Raw genomic sequence first — 18,708 nt, 5'->3', positions numbered from 1 at the left:
GATGCCCTCTGAGCAGGGCCAACACAAAGCCTTTTCCACGTGCCTCCCTCACCTGGCTCTGGTCTCCCTCTTTCTCTGCACTGCCATGTTTGCCTACCTGAAGCCCCCCTCCATCTCTTCCCTATCCCTGGACCTGGTGTTTTCATTTCTGTACTCAGTGGTGCCTCCAGCAGTGAACCCCCTCATCTACAGAATGAGGAACCAGGACCTCAAGGAGGCAGTGAGGAAACTGTTTGGACACATGCTTTTGTGAACCATTAATGTTCACTTGAGTTCCAGGTTTATTTCAGAAACAGGAAAATATTTTTTATTATTTGCCTTTATGAATATTTTCTCCAAGTTGTGGTTTTCGTTTAAATAAAGTTATTCTTAACATTCTGCCCGTTATATTTTCTAACTTACTTTAACCGAATTGTCTCATGTACTTATAAAACTGGGCTTCACATGTAGATAAATACAGTAAAGAAGCCAGGAGAAATTCATTGTTATCAGCTGCCGTCTCTTCCCATCTCCTGTGCAGCTGGGGGAGCAGCCCCAGCACACAGGAGGGGCTCAGGGCCCAGAGCCCAGCTGCCACAGGGAGGAGCAGCCCCGCTGGCCCTCGCGGCTGCCCCTCGCTGCCCGCTGGGCTCTGCCTCTCTGCTGCCTTCGGGTCGGGGCTGCTGCTTCCCTGGAGCCATGGCCATGGCCAGCAGCAGGACGTGGCCTTTCCACTGCTGCTCTCTTCTGGCTTCCACATTGTGCTTCTTGTATTTGGATAAGCCCTGAGAGCTCATGTATGTTGGTGACAGTCCTGTTATCTCTACACTGGCATCTCTTCAATGTCTCTGCACGCCTCTTGCAAACCTGGTTTCAGGAATACACCCAAGGAGCTGCTTCCTGAACAGACCTCTTGCTTTTCTGGGCCTCACAATGGATCAGAACCCCAGAGTGACCAGTGAAGGACCAAGAGCTGGACCAGGAGCTCCTTTTTGCTTGACTATAGCCCAGCAAACAATAACTTGCCCTTGAATTATCTGCTTGGGACTGTCCCAGTGGTGCTGGGTCTGATGGCAAATGGCATCCTGGAGAGGAATCTGGAGCTGCTCTGTGCGTGGGCCAGGCCTCTTGTGCTGGCCTGGGGAGCGGGGCTGGCCCTGCGGGGCACAGGCACTCTGTGCTGGGGATGTCCCAGGCAGGAGAGCAGGGCTCCTGCAGCTTCACGGCCCTCCATCTCCTGAGCCGTGGCTGGCCCCAGCGCGGGGGCTGCTGGGGAGGCCCAGAGCCGCCTTTGTGCCAGCAGCTGCGGTGCCTTGCGAGGGGCTGGGGCTGTGCTGGCCGTGCCCAGAGCCCTGCAGCAGCCTGCGGTGGGCACTGGCCTGGGGCCAGCCCAGCCTGGGCTGCTGGGCTGGGGAGAGGTCCGGGAGGTGGGGAGAGGTGGGCAGGGGCTGGGCTGGGCTGGGCAGTGCCCGGCAGAGGGCACCAGCAGCGTCAGGGAGCGGTGGCAGCATGCAGGGGAGGGCTCCCAGCAGGGCTTGGTGCTGCAGAGCCAGGGCTGGGGAAGGGAGCCCCGAGCTGCAGGGGCAGGGGACACGAGGCCGCTCGGGGCCCTTGCTGGCCTGGGCAGAGCAGGAAGGGGGCCCAGGGCATTCGTCCCCTCACCGCAGCCTGCCACGACCTGCACGGCGCTCACGGAGCGTCCAGGGCCAGGCTCTGCCCCGTGGTGTGCAGGGAGAGGGCAAAGCCTCTCTGAAGAAGAGGCTGAAAGTGAAAAAGGTCCCTCCGCTGCCCCGTGGTGTGACAGGGCCAGGGTGGGACAGCTTACCTTTATTTGATGTAGTTCTTGTATAACTTGCATTGGTGATGGCACAAAAAGACAGCTCCTTCACCAGTGATGTACATCCTTCTTCATGTTAGGACACAACTCAACGTCCTTCACTCTGCTTCATCTCATGGATGAACTGGATTAGGTCTCCTTGATTGCTCTGAGGCACAATGCAGTGCTTTTTGCCTTCTGCTACTCCGGCACAGTATGTGTGACTTTCCCTTACTCTGCGCATTGACCTGACGGGTCATTTCACATTTTTCACTTTCATATCCCTAGTTGGAAGGGGATGATTCCCCAGAGTGGGGCAAGCTGATGGGTTCTGCCTCAGCCATTTGAAGCACGCTATACTTGAGTTTTTCAGCCAGTTTGCTAAACATGACCCAGGAAGCTTAATGGGTTTTCATGTATCTCGTAGGAATAAGGAGGAGTATCATGGGTTTCCAATGGCCATTTCAAATCTAGGCCAATCCCAGAAACCCACTGAACTAGGGTGTTGTCTTTGAAGGGGTTTCCTGTGCTGGGCTGAGCTGCAGTTACAGGGACAAAGACCACTGCTGGCAGTGGAGGTGCCCTGGGAACTCCACCTGGCTCCACCTGATTTTCCCAAAGGGCTCCGGTCTCCTGCAGGTCTTTTCTGACATCTGCTGGTCCAGGAAAGTGCCAAAAACACAATGGGGCATCAGGAGGTTTTCCCTGGTTATGCTTATGGTCAGACAGCAAGCTCTGCCTCAATGCCCAGTAATTTTTTTAGTACTTAACTAATAAAACAACTACTCATCAGCTCAAATGATTCAATCCCTTCCATAAAAAGTCTCACGTGAAGTGGAATTTCTATCATGAAGAAATGCTAATTTCCATGATCTATATTCAGCACAGGAGAAGAAATACTGGTGTTCACCTGTACTTGCATTGTCATTGCTTTGTCTATCATGATGTGCTCCCTCATTTTACAGGTACAAAACCTGACTTGATTACACAGACCCTGCTGAATGTCCCCTTTCCAGCTGCCTGTCTGGACCTATGCACTTCCCATGGTTCTCCTGCTTTGCCCTCCCCTTACTCTTGGATCATTCAGACCGCTCTCACCAACCCAGTTGCTGCTTTGAGTTTCAGTGAGTTCCAGCTCGCCCATCTCTCAGCAGTCTGTTTAATGGTTTCCTTAGCAAGAAACTCATCATTTATCATTGAATTAGTATGATATGGATTAATATTAACACTACTATTAAAAATTTCCTATTAATCAGTGTAAAATACATCATGTACAGTCATCCTTTTGGGAAGGTAAACTTCACTGGAGGCAACAAAATGAGGAACTTGAACTTTATTTTTTTTTTTGGTTTGAAAACTGCAGCATCGTTTCCTATTCTTTGTTTTTAAATAGGAAAAACCCTGCTTTTCCTACCCTAAGCAGGGCTCCAAAGGAGAAACCCTAGAACAGTGTCTATAGGAGAATGATGCTCTAAACTGAAATGCAACAAAATTCAGCCTTTAAAATGAGGAAAGATTTCTACTAGTTGCTCTTTGAAATCTTCCTCCTTAACTACACCATGAAAGTTCTCCAATTAGCTCTACAAGTCTTAAAGACGTGAAGAAAACTGTGGGAGAGATATGGCTGCTTAGGACTTTCTCTGTTTTAATGAGTTCCACGGTGTATTTTGGTGCTGAGTCAATGAAACTCAGGTACTGAGAGGAGAATGATGCAACTGCTTGAGAAAGTAAAGTCAGAAGGAAAAGTTGAAGTGATTTGGAGTATTAATGGGCCCCACTGAGGGCTGTTCCTAACAAAGCCTCCCCAGGGACTTGTTAGGGCAGATCATTGGAGGCCATGATTGCAGACAGGCAAAGCGCTGTGCTGAGAAAAGTCTTGGTTGGTTTTGGTGAAGCAGAAGGGCCAAGGCCTGAGCCCAGCCACTGGGAGGGGAGATCCTGCACCCCCCCGTCTGGCTCAGGGCTCTTCTTGGGGTCTCTATGATGTGGTGGGCAGTGTGATGCCATGAGAAGAACTTCATTAGGACACCTTCCAACCCCTGCACAGGGTATCAAGGAAGCAAAGAGGCCCCATTGCAATGACTCTATCTCGTCTCCTCAGAAGCTCTAGCCAAAGGGATAGAAACGTCAGGGCTGTTGGGGCCTTCCATTCTTGCCAGCACCCTCTGCCTTCTCCTCTGCAGGCTTTCCTATGCTGTCCCACTCTTTGCCCTATTTCCTTGAGGTCTGCAGACAACCATCTCTGTCCACAACCTTGCTCTCATCCCGGCATTTCCATCATCTCACCCATGTCTCGACAAACTTAATCAGCTGTTCCTTAAAACTTAAAGTCATGGTGTGATCAAAGACACTCTTTGGGTGACCTCTGTCACTACAGCACTGCCCTCTGAGGGACATTTCTTCCTCCTCATGTCCCATGCCAACATTCCAAGGTGCACTTTGTGGAAGTTTTTGTCTCCTGCTCTTTTCTCCTACCAAGGAAAGCTCCATCAGGGTGGAAACCACTCCTGAAGGAGGCATCCCAACCCATCAGGCTCCTTGCGGCCAAGCAGACAGAAGTCACCTCAGCAGCATCTTCCAAGGCCTGGTCCTGCTGCTGGCCTTGCAGCTTCTTGGCTAGACACAGCCAAGCCTTGTGCCTCCTGCTGTCCAGTCCTGGCCTCAAGCAGAAGGGACAGGACAAGCCCTGTGCGGGCCTTCTTTCTGTCTGGGTCCTCCTGGGGATGGAGGCAGAGGGGATCCCACAGGCAGCATGCCAAGCAGGGGCCTTCTGCTGGCCTAGCAGGGCCACTGGCAGATGTCAGCCCCAAAGTGCCGATCCCAGGGAGAAGCCAAGGGTGACCTGCCACCTCCAGACACAAGGGACCTCACAGTCCCTTTGCGTGACACGTTCCTGCTGCTGCCCTATCAGCTGCAGAGACAGAAGTGACCTCCCCGTCACTGCCCCAGTCCCATTCCTCCTGCTGGGGCAGGACATCCTGAGGCAGAGCTGACCTCTCTTGTCTCTTTGAGAGTAGGGCTCACTTTTCTGGGTTAGATATTTAGGAAATTTGTTGGTCTGCTTACGGTGTCAGGTCTTTGGTTAGGTTATGGGCAAGCTTTGTGGATTAGCTTTTTGTTCTACATCTGCCTAGAAGTCTAGGTTTAATAGAGGATTTTAATGCTAGTGTTGAAGGCAGGGATTAGGGCGAGCACAAGATTAAAAGCAAGGGAATGGGCTATGGGCTGAGTTTTGCTTCATAGAATACTTTGAGTTCAAGCATTAGACTAGTGGATTCCTGTCAGGGTGTTGGAGTAGCATTTAGGTTTAGGGATTTAGGTTACTCTTTAGAATTGGGTAACAACCTTACTTCGATATTTTGATTCAGTGTTAAAGCAGCATTAACATTACCTGAAGCCTCTTACCTCTACAAAATCATTGTAGAGGTTCGCTCACCCTTCCCCCTCCGTCTCTAGGATGGGGGGAGAGAATTAGAAAGAAATGAAAACTTGTGGGTTGAGATAAATAGAAAGGGTTTATTAGGACAGGAAATAAGGGATAATAATAATAATAATAATTATAGTAATAATAATAATGTGTACAAACAAGTGATGCACAATGCAATTGCTCACCACCTGCTGACCGATGCCCAGCCTATCCCCGAGCAGCCGGCCCCCCCACCCCGGCCAGTACCCACATATTAATTGTTCAGCATGACGCCAGATGGTATGGAATACCCCTGTGGCCAGTTGGGGTCAGCTGTCCTGGGTCTGTCCCCTCCCAGCTCCTGCTGCACCCCCAGCCTGCTCGCTGGCAGGACAGAGCGAGAAGATGAAAAGTCCTTGGCCTAGTGTAAACACTGCTCTGCAACAATTAAAACATCAGCATGTTATCAGCGCTCTTCTCATCCTAATCCAAAACATAGCACCCTACCAGCTACTAGGAGGAAAATTAACTCTGTCCTACTAGAAACCAGGACAAATTCTATACCTAAAGGTCACAACTTGCCTGAGATTAACTTCAGTTAAACTAGAAAACGGAGATAGACAGTTCCTTACTACGTAAATACTACAACCAGAATCAGTTTCTTCAGTGTGGCTTTCAGCTCCTGGTTCCTCATGCTGTAGATGAGGGGGTTCACTGCTGGAGGCACCACCGAATACAGAAATGACACCATCAGGTCCAAGGATGGGGAGGAGATGGAGGGGGGCTTTAGGTAGGCAAACATGATAGTGCTGATAAAGAGGGAGACCACGGCCAGGTGAGGGAGGCACGTGGAAAAGGCTTTGTGCCGGCCCTGCTCAGATGGAATCCTCAGCACTGCTCTGAGGATCTGCACATAGGACACCTCAATGAAAACAAAGCAACCGAATGCTAAACATGCACTAACCACCAGAAGACTAACTTCCTTTAGGTAGTCTGAACGTGAGCAGGAGAGCTTGAGGGTCTGGGGGATTTCACAGAAGAACTGGTCCACAGCATTGCCTTGGCAGAGGGGCAGGGAAAAGGTAGTGGTCGTGTGCAGGACAGCATTGAGAAAGCCACTGCCCCAGGCAGCTGCTGCCATCTGGGCACAAGCTCTGCTGCCCACGAGGCTCCCGTAGTGCAGGGGCTTGCAGATGGCAGCGTAGCGGTCATAGGACATGATGGTGAGAACATAAAATTCTGCTGATACAAAGAAGAGAGGGCATTGGCCATGGCTTTGGGCAGAGTGGTGGAGATGCAGCCCAGGTCGAGGAGGGCGAGGTTGAGGAGGAAGAAGTACATGGGGGTGTGGAGGCAGCGGTCGCAGGCTACGGCGGTGAGGATGAGGCCGTTGCCCAGGAGGGCAGCCAGGTAGATGCCCAGGAAGAGCCCGAAGTGCAGGAGCTGCAGCTCCCGCGTGTCTGCGAATGCCAGCAGGAGGAACTCGCTCACAGAGCTGCTGTTGGCCATTTGCTGTCTTTGGACACAGCTTTCTGTTGGAGAGGATAAGGCAGAAAAAAGTTAGAAAAGGCTTCAATGAGGAAAACCTATTCCACCCAGACGATCCTCTCTCTTGGCAGAAGAACCGGTATGAATCTCATTGTTTCCATACGGATCTCTCAGTGCAATGCTTCAGACTTCTCTGAGGAAAACATGATGCAAGTGTTAGAGCACTCTCATTACAAGCCTCTCTCTTTGCAGAAGAAACTTTCTGCAGCTCTCCTGCTTGAGCTGCGGCTGGTGCTGGCTGAGAGTGGCACTGGGAGCAGGGGCTGCTGTGGGCTCCAGAGGAGTCCTTCCTGCTGTGCAGCAGGAGGGAAGCAGGAACATGGGGGAAAATCAACTCCATTCGACTTGTCGGTTCTTGCAAACAACTCATCTGAACGCCGAGCTGAGCTGTAGGGATTTTGTTTGCTTTATTTTATCCCAGTAGCCCCTGTAACGCTTAGGATAGGTATTGGATGGTTGAATGCCCTCACATTTCCTGGACACTCCTGCTGATATTTAATGGGAGTGTCCATTAGTGAAGACTGAGAAGAGCACTTCTGTCCACCAGTCCTGTTCTCAGCTCCCTTGTGTCGCCCATCTCTGAGTTGCACTGTCATCCCATTCAGGTGTTTCCCTGAGAAGGAACAGGAGAATGCTGCTGAGGAAGAAGGGCCACAGCAAGCCAGAGGGAGCCTGGGAGCTTCTCTTCTTTGCATGGCTGCAGGAGCTGCGGGGCAGCTGGCAGAGAGCCCGGCCTGGCCAGGTAGGGCAGGGTGTTCGGGTCTGACCGGGGGCACCTGGCTTAGGCCACTCCGAGGGGCTTCTGCCAGACTTCCTCACCTCGCAGTGCCATCCAGCAGGACCCCCAAAGCCTACTGCATTGCCCACTGCCCTCCCAGGAACAAGACCCAGCAGGAGACCCTTCCAGGACGTGCAGCTGCGTGGCCCTGCAGCCAGAGACGTACCTTGTCAAGGGCTGTGCAGATTTCTCCTGCAGGCAGCTCTCAGCATCCTCCCACTGCCAACTGCCTCCAAGCCCTCTCTCCTTCTCTCCTCTCCCCGTGCCACCTGCGGTCAGAGCCCCCAGCCCTGCTGCGCTGTGCACAGGAGCTGCTCCTGGGCAGAGCTATCTCTCTGCACCAGGGCCCTCTTGCCACGAGCTCTCTCTGTCCCACGAGCCCGGCCCAGCTCAGCACCACACGCCCAGCCCAAGGCATTGGAATCCCCCCTCGGGGGGCTTTGGTGAGGAGCCCACGAACCTCAGGCACTGAGAGACAACTGAAGACATCTCTCCAGAAGTCCAAGTCAGAGGCAAGTTTCCTGCAGTGTCCCCCTGAGGGCCAGCACTGACACAGCCTCCCTTGGAGCTCGTTAGAGCAGAGCATTGGAGGCACTGAGGGCAAGGAGACAAAGGCAGTGTGAAGGTGACCCTGATGTGTAGGAAAACTGGATGTGTGTCACCAAGCACAACGGCCAGGCCTTGACCCCCAGCCCCTGGGAAGGGAGATCCTTTCCCTTCACACACTGCTCAGGGCTCTTCGTGGGGCAGGAGGAGATGGGGATGTGCATGGCCAAGTGCAGGAGAATGGTACGACCCCTGCCTGGTTAATCAGTGGGGATGAGGAGGTCCTGGTTCTTTAGCAATACGCTGTCTCTTCCTAGGCCTCAGTGACAGAGACAACAGCCAGAGCCATGGACACAAAGATCTCGGTTTGTTGGGACTTTCAGCCTTGCCTATTTCCTTGCTCCTCTGATTACCAGAGTATTGTAGCGTCTCCCAGACATGCACCTCTTTCGCTGCTGGCTGTAGACCCTTGTCTGTGTGCTGTCATATGGGGTCTTAGCTGAGTAGCTCGTATGAGACCACTCGTGGTGCCCAGGCTCTCCTCCTCCTGGGCACTGCTCACTCAGCAGGGTCCCAGTCTGCCCTGATGTGCAGGGTTCCTCTTCCTCTGCTGTGGGACTGGGCTCTTCTCCTTGTAAAGGTCAAGAGGTTTCTGTAGGTAAAATCCTGCAGTTTCTCAAGGTTCTCCCACTCTGATGCTCCATTCTGACAGGTGTTCATGTCTGCAGGCAGACAGTTCCACCTTTCTGTGTTTGTGCTATCTCTGACAAGACAGCAGCATCAGGAGCTGCAGGGAAGTTTGGATAATACAGGAGTAACCAGCTGAATGGAATCGCAGCACAGAGTCACAGAAGGGCAGGGCACAGAAGGCTGCCAGGTTCCACCTCTTCTGTGCTTCCTTCTCATGCATGGTTTCATTTTGTCTGGAGCTGTGTCCTAAAAGTTATGGAGCTGTGCAGGGAAGTATACAGATGGGTTAAAGCCCAGGTGGATGTCAATCCATCTATTACTGTCAAAGACAATAAAAACTCTTTATAGAAACACTCTAATAATGGAGGATTCAGGAGCTTCATCATCTTTTCTTGTCTGTGGGAGGAAACCTGGTGACAAGAGATGAGGTGAAGGCTGAGGCACTTAATGCCTTCTTTGCCTCAGGCTCTAGCAGCAAAACCAGTTGTTCCCCTGGACATTTCTTCTTCCTCATGGCCATTGCCAACCTTCTAAGGTGCACTTTGTGGCAGTTTTTTCTCTCCTGCTCTTCTCTACAACAAAACAAAGCTCCATCAGGGTGGAAACCACTCCTGAAGGAGGCATCCCAACCCATCAGGCTCCTTGAGGCCTGTCAGCCAAGCAGACAGAAGTCACCTCAGCAGCATCTCCCAAAGCCTGGGCCTGCTGCTGGCCTTGCAGCTTCTTGGCTAGACACAGCCAAGCCTTGTGCCTCCTGCTGTCCAGTCCTGGCCTCAAGCAGAAGGGACAGGACAACCCCTGTGCGGGCCTTCTTTGTGTCTGGGTCCTCCTGGGGATGGAGGCAGAGGGGATCCCACAGGCAGCATGCCAAGCAGGGGCCTTCTGCTGGCCTAGCAGGGCCACTGGCAGGTGTCAGCCCCAAAGTGCCGATCCCAGGGAGAAGCCAAGGGTGACCTGCCACCTCCAGACACAAGGCACCTCACAGTCCCTTTGCGTGACACGTTCCTGCTGCTGCCCTATCAGCTGCAGAGACAGAAGTGACCTCCCAGTCACTGCCCCAGTCCCATTCCTCCTGCTGGGGCAGGAGATCCTGAGGCACAGCTGAGCTCCTCAGAGCATTCCCAACCATTTCCTCCTTGTGGCCCACAAGCCGATCAGATCCATGGCCCCTCACACTCATCGGTGAATGCAATGGTACTGCACGGCAACCTCATGGTTCCTGCCCTGCTTCAAGGGAACAAGAACCTAACATTGCGGGTTAGGAGAGGGTCTGAAGGAGAGGAGGTTAATGCACAGGAGGACAGGGTTTGGATGTCAGTTGTTCATGTATGGCATTAGGGACTACGGCGAACATTTCTGGGTGAGAGCTTAATCAAATATTTAGTGGGAGGGTTTGGTGTTGTGCTTGGGGTGTCAGGTCTGCGGTTAGGGTATGTGCAAGCTCTTTGGTTTAGTGTTTTGTTTAGGTCTGCAAGAACACTGGGGTTAAATAGAGCTTTTTAATGCTTGTGTTAAAGGCAGGGATCAGGGTGAGCAAGTGTGTGAAGGTAAGGGAAAGGCCTTATAGACTTATCTTTGCTTCAGGGGATATTGTGGTCAAAAATTTGAGCAGTAGATTCCTGTCAGGGTGTGGAGTGGCATTTAGATTTAGGTATTAATGTTACAGGTTAAAATAAGGTAAAGGCCTCACATGACTGCTTTAAGTCAGCTTTATGGTGGGATCAACATTACCTGAGCATTCTTACCTCTCCAAAATCATTAGCTTCTGCTGGCCAAGCTCCTCTTCCCTCCCCCAGATCTCACATCTCTCCTGGGCAGGCTTCTCCTGACTTCCCCATATCAGTCATCTTCTTAGGGGCAGCTTTCTGATGGCTTTCATGAACTCAGAGTATCTGTCTCACCTCTGTTGGCTACTCTGTTCCTGAGAAAGAAGCAGCTCCCAAGCCAGCAGGGAGAAGGACACAAAGGCTGTAGGAGCACCCTGCACAATGTGCCCAGCAGCTCTGCAACACCACAAAAGTGTGGTTCCTACCTGCAGTTTTGGTTCATATGGACAGGGTAAATTTTTGCAGGCCCTCCTCCAGGCTTTATGTTCCCCCAGACATGTAGGAGTCAGTGGTCCCCTCTGTGTAGAAAACTGAAAGCAGCCCTGAAGGATGAGTTAGGCAAATGCTGAAACCTCTGACATGACAACACCTGTTCAAGACCTCTTCCCCTATGGGGCCCACTTAGGAAGAGAGGATCTCACAAACTGTATGCAGAGCAGATGCATCTGGTGTCCCATCATGGAGACCAGCAGATGTGAGCCTAAAGGCACAGGTCCCAGCCAGGAGCCAAGGGATGACCTGTCAGCTGCTTCAGAAAAAAGTCATCTCACAGGCCACTTAACAGCCATTAGCTTCCTACTGGACTTGGAGCTTCAGAGGCACCACTGAGCTCATAATACCACACCTACAAAACACCCCCTTTTTGGCCCAGAATCTGCCCAGGTAGAAGTGATCTGGTTGTGATCCTTCCAGCCCATGGCACAGCTCCTGGGCTCCCAGCCTCTCTGACACACAGGAGCCAGTGCCGTGCCAGTTCTGGGAGGTGCTAGGGCAGGAGGGACCTTGCAGTCAAATCACTCGCCAGACTCCTTTGCTGGGGCTGCTGCGTGCCCTGGGGCTGCAGAGCTCTCCTCTGCCTGCTCACAGCAGACTGAGCCCTTGAGCTGTGGTCAGTCCACCTTGGAGGAGATCCCCCCTTAGGAGGGAAGTGCTGCAGCGCAGGCCGGCTGTGCCACTGCCGTGCCCACTGCCTGTCCCTGCCTGCAGTCCCAGCACAGCCCCACAGCAGCACTGGCACCAAGCTACAGGAGCAGCCGGGCCTGACCCCACCAGCAGGGCTCAGCACGAGAGGGGGGCAGTGGCAAGAGAGCAGCTCGGCATGCCCCAAGCGCTGGTGCTCCCTGGCCGTGCTGCTGGGATGGGACTCTTTTCCTCTGCAGCCCTGCACATGGCACTGCCCCTGCAGAGCCAGAGCAGCTCTCAGAGGAAGGAAGTCACACAAGGAAGGCAGTGCAGGCTCCTTCACTTTGTTTATGTTCACAGAGAGACGGTTCTCCTCATGTACAGAGTCTCAGTATATACATTCAACACGTACATACTGAAATGGAAGTGGAACAACGGGCTCCTTTCTTTTACTTAAATTCACAGAGGGCCTGGCTCCTCATATACAGAATCTCTGAGCTATACTTGACAGGTACATACAGTAAAAGAAATGAGATGAATCATTAGGCCGCACCTCGAGTACTGTGTTCAGTTTTGGGTCCCTCGCTACAGGAAGGACATGGACGTGCTCGAGCGAGTCCAGAGAAGGGCGACCAAGCTGGTGAGGGGTCTGGAGCACAAGTCTTATGAGGAGCGGCTGAGGGAGCTGGGACTGTTCAGCCTGGAGAAGAGGAGGCTCAGGGGCGACCTTATCGCTCTCTACAGTTACCTTAAAGGAGGCTGTAAAGTGGTGGGGGTTGGTCTGTTCTCTTACGTGCCTGGTGACAGGACGAGGGGGAATGGGCGTAAGTTGCGACAGGGGAGTTTTAGGTTGGATGTTAGGAAGTACTTCTTTACCGAAAGGGTTATTAAGCATTGGAACGGGCTGCCCAGGGAGGTGGTGGAGTCACCATCCCTGGAGGTCTTTAAAAGACGTTTAGATGTAGAGCTTAGCGATATGGTTTAGTGGAGTACTTAGTGTTAGGTCGGAGGTTGGACTCGATGATCTTGAGGTCTCTTCCAACCTAGAAATCTGTGATACTGTGATACTGTGATATCATTTTAATGGGCAACTTTAGCCGTATTAAAACAAAGAAAGTCCTGTAATAAAACACTCATAAATAAACAAACACACACAAAAATAATTATATACATAATATTAGTTGTTCTTGCAGTCATTGGCATTATTAGTCATCTGCAGAGGTAGAATGGAAATTTATTGCTTCCGAAACACATCTAGTCATCAATTTCCAGAGCGCATGCTTGAGCTCCTGGTTCCTCATGCTGTAGATGAGGGGGTTCAGTGCTGGAGGCACCACTGAGTACAGAAAAGACACCACCAGGTCCAGGGACGGAGAAGAGATGGAGGGGGGCTTCAGGCAGGCAAACATGCCAGTACTGATAAATAGAGAGATCACGGCCAGGTGAGGGAGGCATGTGGAAAAGGCTTTGTGCCGGCCCTGCTCAGAGGGCATCCTCAGCACAGCCCTGAAGATCTGCACATAGGACACCACAATGAAAACAAAACAACCAAAGACTAAAGAAACATTAAACACAAGTGCACCAACTTCCCTGAGGTAGGCATCTGAGCAGGAGAGCTTGAGGATCCGGGGGATTTCACAGAAGAACTGGTCCACAGCATTGCCTTGGCAGAGGGGCAGGGAAAATGTAGTGGCTGTGTGCAGGACAGCAGTGAGAAAGCCACTGCCCCAGGCAGCTGCTGCCATCTGGGCACAAGCTCTGCTGCCCACGAGGCTCCCGTAGTGCAGGGGCTTGCAGATGGCAACGTAGCGGTCGTAGGCCATGATGGTGAGAACATAAAATTCTGCTGTAATCAAGAAGGCAAAGAAAAAGACCTGTGCAGCACATCCTTGATAGGAGATGGCCCTGGTGTCCCAGAGGGCATTGGCCATGGCTTTGGGCAGAGTGGTGGAGATGCAGCCCAGGTCGAGGAGGGCGAGGTTGAGGAGGAAGAAGTACATGGGGGTGTGGAGGCGGTGGTCGCAGGCTACGGCGGTGAGGATGAGGCCGTTGCCCAGGAGGGCAGCCAGGTAGATGCCCAGGAAGAGCCCGAAGTGCAGGAGCTGCAGCTCCCGCGTGTCTGCGAACGCCAGCAGGAGGAACTCGCTCACAGAGCTGCTGTTGGCCATTTGCTGGCTCTGGGCATGGCGTCCTGCCCAAAGAACAAAAGCACAGTAAGATAGTACAGAATTACCTGATAATAACTAATTCCGCTTCGTCCCCTCAAACAGACTTCGGTTAGGTCCCTTTCATGAGTTTTAACTGACACTGACTGAGGATGTCCCTGGAATAAGGGAACTTTTCTGTGGTCAGTGTAGTAACCAGTCCTCACCTATAACGATAAGGAAAGGGGAACATGTGGTAATCGCTGATTAAATTCACTCCTGATATTAAGTGATTATCCACATTGCTGTTCCAAATTCACCCAACTGCATAGCAGGGCTGTGAGAATTTCTGTTTCTTTTTAGATTTTCATTCCTTCTGCACTCCAAGTGAAACCTTGTCGATCCTCAGATACAAGGGACTGTCCCTTTAGTGCAGACTGTCCTTCCCGAGGGGACAGCCAGTCTGTCAAAAAAGGCTGGTCTCTGCTGCTGGCATGTCTATGAGCTGAAGGATAACTACATGTTCACCAGAAAAGAACCAGGACACTGCTGAATCAGGGCTCCACGTGCCCATCTCCAGACCCATCACCCTGTCCCCGTACTCCCCTTCCCCCAAGCACCCCGAGGGCTCACTCCATGGGCATGTGAAACCCCCATCCCCAGGCAGCCTGGGAACAAGAGCAGCAGCAGCACGGCCAGGTGGAGAAGCCAGGAGGAATGGCAGCGTCTACTTCATATTGGAGAAACAGAGATATCTATCCTGTCAGATGCTATCCGCCATGAGCTGTGTTGGCTTCAGAAAAACTCTTTGGAAATCCCATTTACATGTTCTGCTGCCAGAGACTCACGGTGCGAAGGGCCTGCAGATCTGTCCTGCCACACGCTGCCCTCTGTTGCTGCGCTCCTCACTGCCTCCAAGCCCTCTCTCCTTCTCTCCTGTCCCCGTGCCAGCTGCGGTCAGAGCCCCCAGCCCTGCTGCGCTGTGCACAGGAGCTGCTCCTGGGCACAGCTGTCTCTCTGCACCAGGGCCCTCTTGCCACGAGCTCTCTCTGTCCCAGGAGCTCGGCCCAGCTCAGCACCACACGCCCAGCCCAAGGCATTGGAGTCCCCCCTCGGGGGGCTTTGGTGAGGAGCCCACGAACCTCAGGCACTGAGAGACAATTGAAGCCATCTCTCAACAAGTCCAAGTCAGAGGCAAGTTTCCTGCAGTGTCCCCCTGAGGGCCAGCACTGGCACAGCCTCTCTTGGAGCTTGTTAGAGCAGAGCATTGGAAGCAGGGAGGACAAGGAGACAAAGGCAGTGTGAAGGTCACACTGATGTGTAGGAAAACTGGATGCGTTTCAGAAAGCACAAGGGCCAGGCCTTGACCCCCAGCCCCTGGGAAGGGAGATCCTTTCCCTTCACACACTGCTCAGGGCTCTTCGTGGGGCGGGAGGAGATGGGGATGTGCATGGCCAAGTGCAGGAGAATGGTACGAGCCCTGCCTGGTTCATGGCTGGGGGCGAGGAGGCAATGAGGCCCTGGTGCTTTACCGATAAGCTGTCTCCTCCTAGGCCTCAGTGGCAGAGACAACAGCCAGAGCCATGGACACAAAGCCCTGGGTCCTGTTGGGAGTCTCAGCCTTTCTACAGGCCTTGCTGCTCTCCACACCAGACTGTCCTAGGGACTTCCAGACCTGCAAATCTTTTCCTCCTAGCTCTAGCCCCTTATCTGTGTGGTGTCACACTGGATCTGAGCTGAGTCTGATAACTCAGATTTTTTGGTGTCCATGCTCCTCGTAAGGCAGCTCTGTAGGAAGCTGGCCTGGTTCCTGGTGAGCAGCACCACTGCTCGTATGGCATCCCTCGTGGTGCCCAGGCCCTCCTCCTCCTGGGCACTGCCCCCTCAGCAGGGTCCCAGTCTGCCCTGATGTGTGGGGTTATTGTTCTTCTGGTGCAGGACTGGGCTCTTCTCCTTGTAAGTGTCAAGAGGTTTTTATAGGAAAAATCCTTCATTTTTTTCATTGTTCCTCCACACTGATGCTCCATTCTCTCAGCTGTTAATATCTGCAGGCAGATGGCTCACCCTGGTGATGCTGTCTATTACAAGATAACTGCATCAACAATTGCAGGACAATTTGGACAATAGGGTATTTAGTGGAATAAAGCTGCATCATATCATCACATAATTATAGGGGATTGAATTCCACTGGATTCTATCTTTTCTCTGCTTCCTTCTCATGTGTTCTGTCATTTTGTTTGGAACCGCATTCTGAATGTTGTGAGGCTGTGCAGGGAAAAAATTTGAAGGTCAAAAGACCAACTGGAACCCAATCTATCTATTAAGGATAATTAAATAATAATTTATATTTTAATTCATAAAACATTCTCATTCTCCAGCAGCAAGAACAGTTGTTCCCCTCTTACTCAGACTCCTGAACTGGTAGATAGGGACAGCGAGTGGCATGAAGCCCTCATAATCCATGAGGAAAAGTTTTGAGACCTGCTACTCCACTTAGACGTACGCAAGTCTATGGGGCCAGGTGGGATCCACGTGTTGGTACTGAGGGAGCTGGCAGAAGTGCTCACCAGGCCACTTTCCATCATTTATCAGCAGTCCTGGCTATCAGGCAAGGTCCCAGTTGACTGGCGACTAGCAAATGTGACGGCCCCAGAAGGGGCAGAAGGAGGATCTGGGGAACTACAGGCCTGTCAGTCTGACCTCGGTGCTGGCGAAGCTCATGGAGATGATTATCTTGAGTAGCATCACGTAACACTTACAGAACCACCAGGTGATCAGACCCAGTCAGAACGAGTTTACCAAAGCCAGGTCCTCCTTGGCAAATCTGATCTCCTTCTAAGACAAGGCGATGTGCTCAGTGGAGAAGAGAAAGGCTGTGGATGTAGTCTACCCAGACCTCAGTAAGGCTTTTGAAACTGTTTCCCCCAGCATTCTCCTGGGGAAACTGGCTGCTCAAGGCCAGGAGGGATGTATGCTTTCTTGGGTTAAAAATTGGCTGTATCTTCTTTTTCAATAATTTCATCAGTGATCTGGATGAAGGGATCGAGTGCACCCTCAGTAAGTTGGCAGACGACACCAAGTTAGATGCAAGTGCAGATCGACTCAAGGGTGGGAGGGCTCTGCAGAGGGATCTGGATAGGCTGCACCCATGGGCTGAGGCCGACTGCATGAAATTCAACAAGGCCAAGTGCTGGGTCCTGTACTTGGGGCACAACAGCCCAACATAATGCTGGGGGAAGGGTGTCTGGACAGCTGCCCAGGGGAAAAGGATCAGGGGATATTGGTGGATAGTCGGCTGAATAGGAGCCAGCAGGGTGCTCAGGTGGTCAAGAAGGCCAACAGCATCCGGGCTTGTACCAGGAATACTGTGGCCAGCAGGAGTAGGGAAGTGATTGTGCCTCTGTACTCAGCCCTGGTGAGGCCACACCTCGAGTACTGCATTCAGCTCTGGGGCCCCCAGCACAAGAAGGACATGGATCTATTCGAATGAGTCCAAAGGAGGGCCACGAGGATGATCAAGGGGCTGGAGCACCTCTCCTATGAAGACAGGCTGAGGGAGTTGGGGTTGTTCAGCCTGGAGAAGAGAAGGCTCCGGGGAGACCTTACAGCGGCCTTCCAGTACCTAAAGGGGCCTACAGGAAAGCTGGGGAGGGACTCTTCATCAAAGAGAGCAGTGATAGGACTAGGGGTAATGGTTTAAACTGAAAGAGGGTAGATTCAGATTAGACATTAGAAAGAAGTTCTTTACTCAGAGGGTGAGAGGAACAGGCTGCCCAGAGAAGTTGTGGATGCCCCATCCCTGGAGGTGTTCAAGGCCAGGTTGGATGGGGCTTTGAGCAACCTGGTCTAGTGGAAGGTGTCCCTGCCCAGGGCAGGGGAGTTGGAATGATGTGATCTTTAAGGTCCTTTCATACCCAAACTGTTCTGTAATTCTGTAAATATGAAACACAGCACCATACCAGCTACTAGGAAGAAAAATTTACTCTTTTGCAGGAAAAACTAGGACAATATTCACCGCTTATTCCATACCGTATCTGTCATGCTCCGGTCCAACACTTTCCAATTAATCACAGCCACCTGTCTTTTCTGTCTTTTGATATGCACACAAAAAGATCATCTCCTTAGCCTATTTGTGTCTATAGTAATAATCATAATAATATATTCTATTATTATGTTGTTGTTGTTATTATTGTTGTTATTATTTCCTTTGTGTCCTATTAATCTGCTTTTATATCAACCCATAATTTTTTTTTTTTTCCTTTCCTCCCAGTTCTCTCCTCCATCCCAGTGGATGAATAGCTTTGTAGTGCTGAGCTGCCTGCCGGGTCAAACCACAGCAAGTCTTCTTGGTGCCTAGTGTGGAGCACAAAGGTTGAGATGACAGATCTGACCAGAGCGTTTTAAAAGTAAGTTCTTCTAAGCATTAGATCAGTATAGCAGTTGCTGATCACAATGTCGACCTTTTTGATCTGGGGTCTGTTGTGCTTGTTTTCAGAATTGTGTTGTATAGCACATTGCTAACTGTCTGTCTTCCATGTCAGGCTGTTCATCAATTCTGGGGACAGGTTTAAGGTTAATCTTTTGCTGTATTGGATAACTCTGACTTAGGATAGGATAAAAGTATTGCCACCTCTGTACCTACGGAACCATCTCTTCATCACTTAGCAACTCTTAATAATTACACTCTTTTACACTTTTTGCCTTTTCTCCTCAGGGAGTAAATCTATGTGGGGTGGGGCAGGAGGTGGGGGGGTGGAACTGGTATGGACAGTGGGGGAGGCCTTTCCCCACTTCTTCATTCTCCTTTTCTCCTTCACCTCCCCCTTCTCCTCCAGGCTAATTACAATAGCTCTTCAAAGCTTTGAATATCCTTGGGATGGCCAAACCAGCATGTTCCTATTGTTACATTTCCTGCATGTGTTCCATCTTTTGTTTATGTTTAAGCAACTACTTAATGCATGCCATCCAGAGATCTGTCCAGAGGCAGGAGAGTGAGGAGTGGCAGGGAGTGTGGGAGGATCTGGGCAGACACCTAGAGCAGGGGGCACCTCCAGTGCTTTGGAACTTCACCT

At 51.6% G+C, this 18,708-nt stretch overlaps 1 protein-coding gene across 1 annotated transcript; it reads right to left on the bottom strand.

Moving 5' to 3' along the window:
* Window positions 1–12,697: 12,697 nt before the first annotated feature.
* LOC136787564 (olfactory receptor 14C36-like) lies at window positions 12,698–14,237 on the bottom strand. Its single transcript, XM_066984875.1, has one exon. The coding sequence runs from the start codon at window positions 13,658–13,660 to the stop codon at window positions 12,698–12,700; it is 963 nt and encodes a 320-aa protein (XP_066840976.1). The 5' UTR covers window positions 13,661–14,237.
* Between the last annotated feature and the right edge of the window lie 4,471 nt (window positions 14,238–18,708).

The sequence above is a fragment of the Anser cygnoides genome, chromosome 30, assembly GCF_040182565.1.
Source record: "Anser cygnoides isolate HZ-2024a breed goose chromosome 30, Taihu_goose_T2T_genome, whole genome shotgun sequence".
NCBI classification, from domain to species: Eukaryota; Metazoa; Chordata; class Aves; order Anseriformes; family Anatidae; genus Anser; species Anser cygnoides.
This window is presented reverse-complemented; position numbering and strand designations above follow the sequence as displayed.